At 44.2% G+C, this 14,401-nt stretch overlaps 1 protein-coding gene across 2 annotated transcripts in view; it reads left to right on the forward strand.

Annotated features, from left to right (window-relative positions):
- The window catches only part of LOC123724060 (oxysterol-binding protein-related protein 10), an 83,069-nt gene extending 68,927 nt beyond the window's left edge, over window positions 1-14,142 (forward strand). For both annotated transcript variants that reach the window (XM_082975984.1, XM_082975985.1), the window contains one exon: window positions 13,366-14,142. In XM_082975984.1, the coding sequence (XP_082832110.1) occupies window positions 13,366-14,127 (762 nt within the window). In that variant the 3' untranslated portion in view covers window positions 14,128-14,142. The remainder of the gene's footprint in view (window positions 1-13,365) is intronic.
- Window positions 14,143-14,401: the final 259 nt, after the last annotated feature.

Genomic DNA, 14,401 nt, shown 5'->3' on the forward strand with positions numbered 1-14,401 from the left:
CAGTGAGCATTACACACAACTTAGTGGGGAAGGCCTAGTCAAGGACACTAGTGAGCTTTACACACAACTTAGTGGGGAAGGCCTAGTCAAGGACACTAGTGAGCTTTACACACAACTTAGTGGGGAAGGCCTAGTCAAGGACACTAGTGAGCTTTACACACAACTTAGTGGGGAAGGCCTAGTCAAGAACACCAGTGAGCTTTACACACAACTTAGTGGGGAAGGCCTAGTCAAGGACACCAGTGAGCATTACACACAACTTAGTGGGGAAGACCTAGTCAAGGACACCAGTGAGCTTTACACACAACTTAGTGGGGAAGGCCTAGTCAAGGACACCAGTGACCTTTACACACAACTTAGTGGGGAAGGCCTAGTCAAGGACACTAGTGAGCTTTACACACAACTTAGTGGGGAAGGCCTAGTCGAGGACACCAGTGAGCATTACACACAACTTAGTGGGGAAGGCCTAGTCAAGAACACCAGTGACCTTTACACACGTTCATGCTAGTGAAATAGACAACAACTGTAGTTAGTGGCCAGTGTTCTAACAGTGAACGAACAACAGAAACTCTCCCTCTGATAGTGAAACAGCACACAGCTCTCTGATAGTGAAACAGCACACAGCTCCCTGATAGTGAAACAGCACACAGCTCTCTGATAGTGAAACAGCACACAGCTCTCTGATAGTGAAACAGCACACAGCTCCCTGATAGTGAAACAGCACACAGCTCTCTGATAGTGAAACAGCACACAGCTCTCTGATAGTGAAACAGCACACAGCTCCCTGATAGTGAAACAGCACACAGCTCTCTGATAGTGAAACAGCACACAGCTCTCTGATAGTGAAACAGCACACAGCTCTCAGATAGTGAAACAGCACACAGCTCTCTGATAGTGAAACAGCACACAGCTCCCTGATAGTGAAACAGCACACAGCTCTCTGATAGTGAAACAGCACACAGCTCTCTGATAGTGAAACAGCACACAGCTCCCTGATAGTGAAACAGCACACAGCTCCCTGATAGTGAAACAGCACACAGCTCTCTGATAGTGAAACAGCACACAGCTCCCTGATAGTGAAACAGCACACAGCTCCCTGATAGTGAAACAGCACACAGCTCTCTGATAGTGAAACAGCACACAGCTCCCTGATAGTGAAACAGCACACAGCTCTCTGATAGTGAAACAGCACACAGCTCCCTGATAGTGAAACAGCACACAGCTCTCTGATAGTGAAACAGCACACAGCTCCCTGATAGTGAAACAGCACACAGCTCTCTGATAGTGAAACAGCACACAGCTCTCTGATAGTGAAACAGCACACAGCTCCCTGATAGTGAAACAGCACACAGCTCTCTGATAGTGAAACAGCACACAGCTCTCAGATAGTGAAACAGCACACAGCTCTCTGATAGTGAAACAGCACACAGCTCTCTGATAGTGAAACAGCACACAGCTCTCTGATAGTGAAACAGCACACAGCTCTCTGATGGTGAAACAGCACACAGCTCTCTGATAGTGAAACAGCACACAGCTCTCTGATGGTGAAACAGCACACAGCTCTCTGATGGTGAAACAGCACACAGCTCTCTGATAGTGAAACAGCACACAGCTCTCTGCTCTCTTCACTCAGTCTCAGATGGCAGAGAGCACCAGGTGCTGACACAGATAAACGTATCTACCTAACACACTGTCCTTTTACAGAGAGAGAGAGATGTATTCATTATTTAGTTGCTAGTTCATTCCCCAAGCCTCCATCTGTCCAGTCCCTCTCCTGTACTCAACACTCTGTCCTCTACTCCTCTCCTCTCCTCTCCTCACCTCACCTCACCTCACCTCACCTCTCCTCTCCTCTCCTCTCCTCTCCTCTCCTCTCCTCTCCTCTCCTCTCCTCTCCTCTCCTCTCCTCTCCTCTCCTCTCCTCTCCTCTCCTAGCCCCAACTCTCCTCTCCTCTTCTACCTCTCCTCTCCTCTCCTCTCCTCTCCTCTCCTCTCCTCTCCTCTCCTCTCCTCTCCTCTCCTCTCCTCTCCCTCCTCTCCCTCCTCTCCTCTCCTCTCCTCTCCTCGCCCCTCTCGTCCCCTCTCCTCTCCCCCCCCGTCCCCTCTCCTCTCCTCTCCTACCGTCTCCTCTCCTCTCTTCTCCTCTCCTCCCGTCCGCTCTCCTCTCCTCTCCTACCGTCTCCCCTCCTCTCCTCTCCTACCTCTCCTCTCCTCTCCTCTCCTGTACTCAACACTGTCCTCTCCTCATCCCACCTTGAGCTAATGCAGTCTACAGGACAGGAGAAATAACATGTTGTTCTGAAGAATATAAAACAGTCCCTGTACTGTCAGCAAGCTTGTGTCTTCAAACTTGTATCTCTGTGATCATATGGTCCAATTTCATAAATGTCAACAACCACCTTAAGATATAACAGTGAGAAAAAGTTTATCAGCCTGCAATTGGAGGCTCAGTCTCTCTGTTCTGTCATCCTGGTGATTGTCTATAATGGGCAGCCAGGTGAGTGCAGTGACAGCGCCTGACTGAACTCATGATTGTCTGTGGCACAGCTGCTCTGCTCACGTGGTTTGATGAACCACTGTGTGTGATGTTAGACTGAACAGTAATGGGATTATATAACATAATGCAGGTTATAATCTGGTGTACTGAGGTAAATGCCTAGACCCCTTAGTGATTATAGCTTCATCACCTGGACCTCTATTAGCCAACAGACTGACTCACAGCACCCTGACTAGTTTATTCCCCTTATCACCTGGACCTCTATTAGCCAACAGACTGACTCACAGCACCCTGACTAGTTTATTCCCCTTATCACCTGGACCTCTATTAGCCAACAGACTGACTCACAGCACCCTGACTAGTTTATTCCCCTTATCACCTGGACCTCTATTAGCCAACAGACTGACTCACAGCACCCTGTCTAGTTTATTCACCTTATCACCTGGACCTCTATTAGCCAACAGACTGACTCACAGCACCCTGACTAGTTTATTCCCCTTATCACCTGGACCTCTATTAACCAACAGACTGACTCACAGCACCCTGACTAGTTTATTCCCCTTATCACCTGGACCTCTATTAACCAACAGACTGACACACAGCACCCTGACTAGTTTATTCCCCTTATCACCTGGACCTCTATTAGCCAACAGACTGACACACAGCACCCTGACTATTTTATTCCCCTTATCACCTGGACCTCTATTAGCCAACAGACTGACTCACAACACCCTGACTAGTTTATTCCCCTTATCACCTGGACCTCTATTAACCAACAGACTGACTCACAGCACCCTGACTAGTTTATTCCCCTTATTACCTAGACCTCTATTAACCAACAGACTGACTCACAGCACCCTGACTAGTTTATTCCCCTTATCACCTGGACCTCTATTAGCCAACAGACTGACACACAGCACCCTGACTATTTTATTCCCCTTATCACCTGGACCTCTATTAGCCAACAGACTGACACACAGCACCCTGACTAGTTTATTCCCCTTATCACCTGGACCTCTATTAACCAACAGACTGACTCACAGCACCCTGACTAGTTTATTCCCCTTATCACCTGGACCTCTATTAGCCAACAGACTGACTCACAGCACCCTGACTAGTTTATTCCCCTTATCACCTGGACCTCTATTAGCCAACAGACTGACTCACAGCACCCTGACTAGTTTATTCCCCTTATCACCTGGACCTCTATTAACCAACAGACTGACTCACAGCACCCTGACTAGTTTATTCCCCTTATCACCTGGACCTCTATTAGCCAACAGACTGACACACAGCACCCTGACTAGTTTATTCCCCTTATCACCTGGACCTCTATTAGCCAACAGACTGACTCACAGCACCCTGACTAGTTTATTCCCCTTATCACCTGGACCTCTATTAGCCAACAGACTGACACACAGCACCCTGACTAGTTTATTCCCCTTATCACCTGGACCTCTATTAACCAACAGACTGACTCACAGCACCCTGACTAGTTTATTCACCCAAACACTCCAGCTCAGTCTGTCAGTCAGTCAGTCAGTCAGTCCGTCAGTCACTCCCTCAGTCAGTCAGTCAGTCAGTCAGTCAGTCAGTCAGTCACTTCCTCAGTCAGTCAGTCAGTCAGTCAGTTAGTCACTCCCTCAGTCAGTCAGTCACTCCCTCAGTCAGTCAGTCACTCCCTCAGTCAGTCAGTCAGTCAGTCAGTCAGTCACTCCCTCAGTCACTCCCTCAGTCAGTCAGTCAGTCAGTCAGTCACTCCCTCAGTCAGTCAGTCCCTCAGTCACTCAGTCAGTCAGTCAGTCAGTCAGTCAGTCAGTCAGTCAGTCCCTCAGTCTGTCTGTCTGTCAGTCAGTCAGTCAGTCACTTCCTCAGTCAGTCAGTCAGTCAGTCAGTCAGTCAGTCAGTCAGTCTGTCACTCAGTCAGTCAGTCAGTCACTTCCTCAGTCAGTCAGTCAGTCAGTCAGTCAGTCAGTCAGTCAGTCAGTCAGTCAGTCTCCCTCGCTCAAACATCCCACCAGCCATTCAGAGATGTTCTGCCTCTTTCTCTCCTCATATGGCCCTGTCTCTGGCTGCAGGCCATGGATTGATCCTGTGATTGTAGGATAGTGATAGTGAGTTTCAGTATCAGGACTGTTATGTGAATATAAACTCTAAGCATGGAGTACAGTTCTGTTGCCTAACTAATGCTACTTTATGTAATCTGATAAGCAGTTAGTTTGGTAACTCCTTGTGTTATATTTGGATGGAAATCCGAGACGACATTGGGTCAGATGTTATACTGTTTTGAAATAGATTTGTATAATTGCTGATATAATCCTGACTTAATGGTGAGGACACCTTGCATTTTAGTCATTAAGCAGTCAATGTTATCCAGAGCGACTTACAGTCAGTGCATTCAACTAAGGTTAGGTAGATAATTCCCTCCGTACTGATGTAAACTACTGTGGTAACTGGTGTAAACTACTGTGGTAACTGGTGTAAACTACTGTGGTAATTGGTGTAAACTACTGTGGTAACTGGTGTAAACTACTGTGGTAATTGGTGTAAACTACTGTGGTAACTGGTGTAAACTACTGTGGTAACTGATGTAAACTACTGTGGTAACTGGTGTAAACTACTGTGGTAACTGATGTAAACTACTGTGGTAACTGGTGTAAACTAATGTGGTAACTGATGTAAACTACTGTGGTAACTGGTGTGTAAACTACTGTGTTAACTGATATAAACTACTTTGGTAACTGATGTAAACTACTGTGGTAACTGGTGTAAACTACTGTGGTAACTGGTGTGTAAACTACTGTGTTAACTGATATAAACTACTTTGGTAACTGATGTAAACTACTGTGGTAACTGGTGTAAACTACTGTGGTAACTGGTGTAAACTACTGTGTTAACTGATATAAACTACTTTGGTAACTGATGTAAACTACTGTGGTAACTGGTGTAAACTACTGTGGTAACTGATATAAACTACTGTGGTAACTGGTGTGTAAACTACTGTGGTAACTGATGTAAACTACTGTGGTAACTGATGTAAACTACTGTGGTAACTGATGTAAACTACTGTGGTAACTGGTGTAAACTACTGTGGTAACTGATATAAACTACTGTGGTAACTGGTGTAAACTACTGTGGTAACTGATATAAACTACTGTGGTAAGTGATATAAACTACTGTGGTAACTGGTGTCAACTGTGGTAACTGATGTAAACTACTGTGGTAACTGGTGTAAACTACTGTGGTAACTGATGTAAACTACTGTGGTAACTGATGTAAACTACTGTGGTAACGGGTGTAAACTACTGTGGTAACTGATATAAACTACTGTGGTAACTGATATAAACTACTGTGGTAACTGATGTAAACTACTGTGGTAACTGATGTAAACTACTGTGGTTACTGATGTAAACTACTGTGGTAACTGGTGTAAACTACTGTGGTAACTGATGTAAACTACTGTGGTAACTGGTGTGTAAACTACTGTGGTAACTGATGTAAACTACTGTGGTAACTGATGTAAACTACTGTGGTAACTGGTGTAAACTACTGTGGTAACTGGTGTAAACTACTGTGGTAACTGATATAAACTACTGTGGTAACTGGTGTGTAAACTACTGTGGTAACTGATGTAAACTACTGTGGTAACTGATGTAAACTACTGTGGTAACTGATGTAAACTACTGTGGTAACTGATGTAAACTACTGTGGTAACTGATATAAACTACTGTGGTAACTGGTGTAAACTACTGTGGTAACTGATATAAACTACTGTGGTAACTGATATAAACTACTTTGGTAACTGATGTAAACTACTGTGGTAACTGGTGTAAACTACTGTGGTAACTGGTGTAAACTACTGTGTTAACTGATATAAACTACTTTGGTAACTGATGTAAACTACTGTGGTAACTGGTGTAAACTACTGTGGTAACTGATATAAACTACTGTGGTAACTGGTGTGTAAACTACTGTGGTAACTGATGTAAACTACTGTGGTAACTGATGTAAACTACTGTGGTAACTGATGTAAACTACTGTGGTAACTGGTGTAAACTACTGTGGTAACTGATATAAACTACTGTGGTAACTGGTGTAAACTACTGTGGTAACTGATATAAACTACTGTGGTAACTGATGTAAACTACTGTGGTAACTGGTGTAAACTACTGTGGTAACTGATGTAAACTACTGTGGTAACTGATGTAAACTACTGTGGTAACTGGTGTAAACTACTGTGGTAACTGATGTAAACTACTGTGGTAACTGATGTAAACTACTGTGGTAACGGGTGTAAACTACTGTGGTAACTGATGTAAACTACTGTGGTAACTGATGTAAACTACTGTGGTAACTGATGTAAACTACTGTGGTAACTGATATAAACTACTGTGGTAACTGGTGTGTAAACTACTGTGGTAACTGATGTAAACTACTGTGGTAACTGATGTAAACTACTGTGGTAACTGATGTAAACTACTGTTGTAACTGATGTAAACTACTGTGGTAACTGATATAAACTACTGTGGTAACTGGTGTAAACTACTGTGGTAACTGATATAAACTACTGTGGTAACTGATATAAACTACTTTGGTAACTGATGTAAACTACTGTGGTAACTGGTGTAAACTACTGTGGTAACTGGTGTAAACTACTGTGTTAACTGGTGTAAACTACTGTGGTAACTGATATAAACTACTGTGGTAACTGGTGTGTAAACTACTGTGGTAACTGATGTAAACTACTGTGGTAACTGATGTAAACTACTGTGGTAACTGATGTAAACTACTGTGGTAACTGGTGTAAACTACTGTGGTAACTGATATAAACTACTGTGGTAACTGGTGTAAACTACTGTGGTAACTGATATAAACCACTGTGGTAACTGATGTAAACTACTGTGGTAACTGGTGTAAACTACTGTGGTAACTGATGTAAACTACTGTGGTAACTGATGTAAACTACTGTGGTAACTGGTGTAAACTACTGTGGTAACTGATGTAAACTACTGTGGTAACTGATGTAAACTACTGTGGTAACGGGTGTAAACTACTGTGGTAACTGATATAAACTACTGTGGTAACTGATATAAACTACTGTGGTAACTGATGTAAACTACTGTGGTACCTGATGTAAACTACTGTGGTTACTGATGTAAACTACTGTGGTAACTGGTGTAAACTACTGTGGTAACTGATATAAACTACTGTGGTAACTGGTGTGTAAACTACTGTGGTAACTGATGTAAACTACTGTGGTAACTGATGTAAACTACTGTGGTAACTGGTGTAAACTACTGTGGTAACTGGTGTAAACTACTGTGGTAACTGATATAAACTACTGTGGTAACTGGTGTGTAAACTACTGTGGTAACTGATGTAAACTACTGTGGTAACTGATGTAAACTACTGTGGTAACTGATGTAAACTACTGTGGTAACTGATGTAAACTACTGTGGTAACTGATATAAACTACTGTGGTAACTGGTGTAAACTACTGTGGTAACTGATATAAACTACTGTGGTAACTGATATAAACTACTGTGGTAACTGGTGTAAACTACTGTGGTAACTGATGTAAACTACTGTGGTAACTGATATAAACTACTGTGGTAACTGGTGTAAACTACTGTGGTAACTGATATAAACTACTGTGGTAACTGGTGTAAACTACTGTGGTAACTGATATAAACTACTGTGGTAACTGGTGTAAACTACTGTGGTAACTGGTGTGTAAATTACTGTGGTAACTGGTGTAAACTACTGTGGTAACTGATATAAACTACTGTGGTAATTGGTGTAAACTACTGTGGTAACTGATGTAAACTACTGTGGTAACTGGTGTAAACTACTGTGGTAACTGGTGTAAACTACTGTGGTAACTGGTGTAAACTAATGTGGTAACTGGTGTAAACTACTGTGGTAACTGATGTAAACTACTGTGGTAACTGGTGTAAACTACTGTGGTAACTGGTGTGTAAACTACTGTGGTAACTGGTGTAAACTAATGTGGTAACTGGTGTAAACTACTGTGGTAACTGATGTAAACTACTGTGGTAACTGGTGTAAACTACTGTGGTAACTGTTGTGTAAACTACTGTGGTAACTGGTGTGTAAACTACTGTGGTAACTGGTGTGTAAACTACTGTGGTAACTGGTGTGTAAACTACTGTGGTAACTGGTGTAAACTACTGTGGTAACTGATGTAAACTACTGTGGTAACTGGTGTAAACTACTGTGGTAACTGGTGTGTAAACTACTGTGGTAACTGGTGTAAACTACTGTGGTAACTGATATAAACTACTGTGGTAATTGGTGTAAACTACTGTGGTAACTGATGTAAACTACTGTGGTAACTGGTGTAAACTACTCTGGTAACTGGTGTAAACTACTGTGGTAACTGGTGTAAACGAATGTGGTAACTGGTGTAAACTATTGTGGTAACTGATGTAAACTACTGTGGTAACTGGTGTAAACTACTGTGGTAACTGGTGTGTAAACTAATGTGGTAACTGGTGTAAACTACTGTGGTAACTGATGTAAACTACTGTGGTAACTGGTGTAAACTACTGTGGTAACTGGTGTGTAAACTACTGTGGTAACTGGTGTGTAAACTACTGTGGTAACTGGTGTGTAAACTACTGTGGTAACTGGTGTGCAAACTACTGTGGTAACTGGTGTAAACTACTGTGGTAACTGATGTAAACTACTGTGGTAACTGGTGTGTAAACTACTGTAGTAACTGGTGTGTAAACTACTGTGGTAACTGGTGTAAACTACTGTGGTAACTGGTGTGTAAACTACTGTGGTAACTGGTGTGTAAACTACTGTGGTAACTGGTGTGTAAACTACTGTGGTAACTGGTGTAAACTACTGTGGTAACTGATGTAAACTACTGTGGTAACTGGTGTGTAAACTACTGTGGTAACTGGTGTGTAAACTAATGTGGTAACTGGTGTAAACTACTGTGGTAACTGGTGTAAACTACTGTGGTAACTGGTGTGTAAACTACTGTGGTAACTCGTGTAAACTACTGTGGTAACTGGTGTAAACTACTGTGGTAACTGGTGTAAACTACTGTGGTAACTGGTGTGTAAACTACTGTGGTAACTGGTGTGTAAACTACTGTGGTAACTGGTGTAAACTAATGTGGTAACTGGTGTGTAAACTACTGTGGTAACTGGTGTAAACTACTGTGGTAACTGGTGTAAACTACTGTGGTAACTGGTTTGTAAACTACTGTGGTAACTGGTGTAAACTAGTATGGTAACTGGTGTGTAAACTACTGTGGTAACTGGTGTAAACTACTGTGGTAACTGATGTAAACTACTGTGGTAACTGGTGTAATAACAGCTGTTCTCAGTAGAGATGGATCCAGCTGTTATCTGGTGTAATAACAGCTGTTCTCAGTAGAGATGGATCCAGGTGTTATCTGGTGTAATAACAGCTGTTCTCAGTAGAGATGGATCCAGGTGTTATCTGGTGTAATAACAGCTGTTCTCAGTAGAGATGGATCCAGGTGTTATCTGGTGTAATAACAGCTGTTCTCAGTAGAGATTGATCCAGGTGTTATCTGGTCTAATAACAGCTGTTCTCAGTAGAGATGGATCCAGATGTTTTATGTCTTTCTGGCTGTCTATAATGTTCCAGACAGCGTTGGCTGTTCATGAGGATAACGATGTTTGACAGAGACTGATGTTTCTGATGGTGGGAGAGAGAGAGGCCTGGGCTGTGTCCCAAATGGCTACCCTTTAGGGCTCTCTGGTAAAAAAAGTAGTGTACTAGGGGAAAATAGGTTGCCCTTTTGGGCCACATCCCTGATATGCCTGATGTGGATGGGGGGAATGGGCTGTTACAGAGGCCTGATGTGGATGGGGGGGACGGGCTGTTACAGAGGCCTGATGTGGATGGGGTGGGGGCTGTTACAGAGGCCTGATGTGGATGGGGGGACGGGCTATTACAGAGGCCTGATATGGATGGGGGGGGGGCTGTTACAGAGGCCTGATGTGGATGGGGGGACCGGCTGTTACAGAGGCCTGATATGGATGGGGGGGGGGGGGGGGGCTGTTACAGAGGCCTGATGTGGATGGGGGGGGCTGTTACAGAGGCCTGATGTGGATGGGGGGACGGGCTGTTACAGAGGCCTGATGTGGATGGGGGGGGGGGGGGGGGCTGTTACAGAGGCCTGATGTGGATGGGGGGGGGGGGCTGTTACAGAGGCCTGATGTGGAGCCACAGGGGACCAGCATGTACGTCATCACTCAGACATCACTATGTACTGGGTTATTAATAGACACCAGACAGCCCTCTCCTGGCAGGATAACATGACAGGGACTCTGTCCACCTATTAGTAACAGGGGGTAGCACCCTGTGTGTGTGTGGGGGGGGTGTGTAGGTGTGGGTGTGTGTGTGTGTGTGTGTGTGTGTGTGTGTGTGTGTGTGTGTGTGTGTGTGTGTGTGTGTGTGTGTGTGTGTGTGTGTGTGTGTGTGTGTGTGTGTGTGTGTGTGTGTGTGTACTGTGTGTACTGTGTGTGTGTGTACTGTGTGTGTGTGTTTTTTGTAAGCTCATTAATTTTAAGTACTGCAAATAAATCAGACTGAGCCTATTTGATCAGTAAATATCAACACAGACCAGTCTGTGATTAATATATTTTATTCTCCACAGGAATGGACAGAGAGGGACTAAATTCAATTTATTTTCCATTTCCCTCTCACCTCTATTTCTCTCTCTCTCTCTCTCTCTCTCTCTCTCTCTCTCTCTCTTTCTCTCTCTCTGGCTCTCTCTTCTCTCTCTATCTCTCTCTCTTGCTCTCATTCAATTCTCTCTTTCTCTGTCTCTCCTCTCTCTCTCTTTCTCTCTTTCCCTTCTCTCTCTCTTTCTCTCTCTCTTCTTTGTCTCTCTTCTCTCTCTTTCTCCCTTTCTCTCAATTCAATTCAATTCAATTCAATTCAGTTTGGTTTATTGGCATGATATAACAATGTACATATTGCCAAAGCTTACTTTGGATATTTACAATATGAAATAATAAGAATCAAAATTGTCAACGGGACAACAGTAACAACAATAACCAAGGATCAAAATAACCATACATTCAACAATAACAATAAGCATACAGTAGAGGATATGTGCAGGTTGATTGGTCTGTCAGACACTGTCCCTCAACTTATGGCAGGCAGCAATGTAGTGCGCTGCCAACCCACAGCTCTCTGCGTCCTCCCCCAACAGAACGGGTAGCCTATCCTCATCAGAGAGGTCTTTGAAACCTTGAATAAGGGTTTCAAATTTGGGGAAATGACACTCTAATTGTTTTATATTTTTGACATCTTGTCAGGAAATGCAGCTCTATCTCAGGTTCTGCTGTGGTGCAGTGGTTGCACAGCCTTTCCTCTACAGGGAGCCAGGTTTTCCTGTGTCTACCCTTCTCAATGGCAAGGCTGTGCTCACTGAGCCTGTACTTTGGTTTTTCTAAGGTTTTGATCAGTAACCATGGTCTAATAGTTTGTCACGGTGGACTGCCGATATAGGGCCAGATAGCACTGCATTTTGCTTTGTGCTTGTGCTTGTGTTTCCCAATAAGCAATAATCTCTCTCTCTCTCTCTTTTTCTTTCTCTCTCTCTCTTTTTCTTTCTCTCTGTCGCTCTCTGGTAATTAAATTTCGATTTCGATTTCAATCTAAGGGCTTTATTGGCATGGGAAACATATGTCAACATTGCCAAAGCAAGTGAAGTAGATAACAAACATAAGTGAAATAAACAATAAAAATTTCCTTTAAACATTACACTAAACAAATTCCAAAAGAATGAAGACATTTCAAATCTCATATTATGTCAAAATAGTTAAAGTACAAAAGGGAAAATAAATAAACATAAATATGGGTTGTATTTACAATGGTGTTTGTTCTTCACTGGTTGACCTTTTCTTGTGACAACAGGTCACAAATCTTGCTGCTGTGATGGCACACTGTGGTATTTCACCCAGTAGATATGGGAGTTTATCAAAATTGTGTTTGTTTTTGAATTCTTTGTGGATCTGTTTAATCTGAAGGAAATATGTGTCTCTAATATGGTCATACATTTGGCAGGAGGTTAGGAAGTGCAGCTCAGTTTCCACCTCATTTTGTGGGCAGTGTGCACATACCCTGTCTTCTCTTGAGAGCCAGGTCTGCCTACGGCGGCCTTTCTCAATAGCAAGGCTATGCTCACTGAGTCTGTACATAGTCAAAGCTTTCCTTAAGTTTGGGTCAGTCACAGTGGTCAGGTATTCTGCCAAATAGCATTGTAGTTTGCTCAGTTTTTTTGTTAATTCTTTCCAATGTGTCAAGTAATTAGCTTTTTGTTTTCTCATGATTTCGTTGGGTCTAATTGTGTTGCTGTCCTCTCTCTCTTTCACCTTCCTCTCTCTCTCTCTCTCTCTCTCTCCTCCTTCCTCTCTCTCTTTTTCACCTTCCTCTCTCTCTTTTTCTCTCTCTCTCTCTCTTTCACCTTCCTCTCTCTCTCTCTCTCTCTCTCTCCTTCTCCTTCCTCTCTCTTTCTCTCCTTTTCCTTCCTCTCTCTCTCGCCTCCCTTTCTCTCTCTCCTTCACCTTCCTCTCTCTCTCTCTCTCTCTCTCTCTCTCTCTCTCTCTCTCTCCTTCCTCTCTCTCTCCTTCACCTTCCTCTCTCTCTCTCTCTCCTTCCTCTCTCTCTCTCTCTCCTTCCTCTCTCTCTCTCCTTCTCCTTCCTCTCTCTCTCCTTCCTCTCTCTCTCTCTCTCCTTCCTCTCTCTCTCTCTCTCCTTCCTCTCTCTCTCTCCTTCTCCTTCCTCTCTCTCTCCTTCTCCTTCCTCTCTCTCTCCTTCCTCCTCTCTCTCTCTCCTTCTCCTTCCTATAGGTGGTACTCCCTACCTTTATCCTGGAGAAGCGTTCCCTCCTAGAGATGTACGCTAACTTCATGGCTCACCCAGACATGTTCCTGGCCATCACCACGGGAACCACCCCAGAGGAGCGCATCGTCCGATTCGTGGAATACTACCTGACCGCCTTCCACGAGGGGCGCAAGGGTGCCGTGGCCAAGAAACCCTACAACCCCATCCTGGGAGAGAGCTTCAGGTGTTCCTGGGACGTCCCCCGAGAGAGAGTCCACCCACTGAGGACCATGAGCTCCGTCCCTAACACTAACACTACACCCACTTCAAACCCCGCCCCTAACCCCGCCTCTTCCTCTAGAGGCTCTTCCCCTAACCCCGCCTCTTCCTCTAGAGGCTCTTCCCCTAACCCCGCCTCTTCCTCTAGAGGCCCTTCCCCTAACCCCGCCTCTTCCTCTAGAGGCCCTTCCCCTAACCCCGCCTCTTCCTCTAGAGCCTCCCGCCGGACAGGGACGGAGAGCGGGGGTGCTCAGGCAGAGGACTGTTACCGGGTAAGGTTCGTGGCAGAGCAGGTGTCACACCACCCACCTGTCACTGGGTTCTACTGCGAGTGCAAAGAGAGGAACATGTGCGTCAACACCCACGTCTGGACCCGGAGCAAGTTCATGGGCATGTCCATCGGAGTATCTATGGTCGGGGAAGGTGAGCATTACTTCACAGTACTGGATCTAGTTAGGACTAGTTTGTTATTACTGTTACTAGGGTTTACAGTGAACAGCACCTACTGAGAGACAGCTATGCAGTAGTTATGACTAGGGGTTACAGTAAACAGCACCTACTGAGAGCCAGCTATACAGGCTGTAGGAATCTCTCAGACTGTAGGTATCTCTCAGGCTGTTGATATCTCTCAGTTATGTTCTAGAACTGTTGACAGACACAGCTACTGTAGTTCTAGGTAGGTGTTAGTGTTCTGGAACTGTTGACAGACAGCTACTGTAGTTCTAGGTAGGTGTTAGTGTTCTAGAACTGTTGACAGACACAGCTACTGTAGTTCTAGGTAGG

Source organism: Salmo salar, chromosome 05 (assembly GCF_965601325.2).
Source record: "Salmo salar chromosome 05, fSalSal1, whole genome shotgun sequence".
Lineage (NCBI taxonomy): Eukaryota > Metazoa > Chordata > Actinopteri > Salmoniformes > Salmonidae > Salmo > Salmo salar.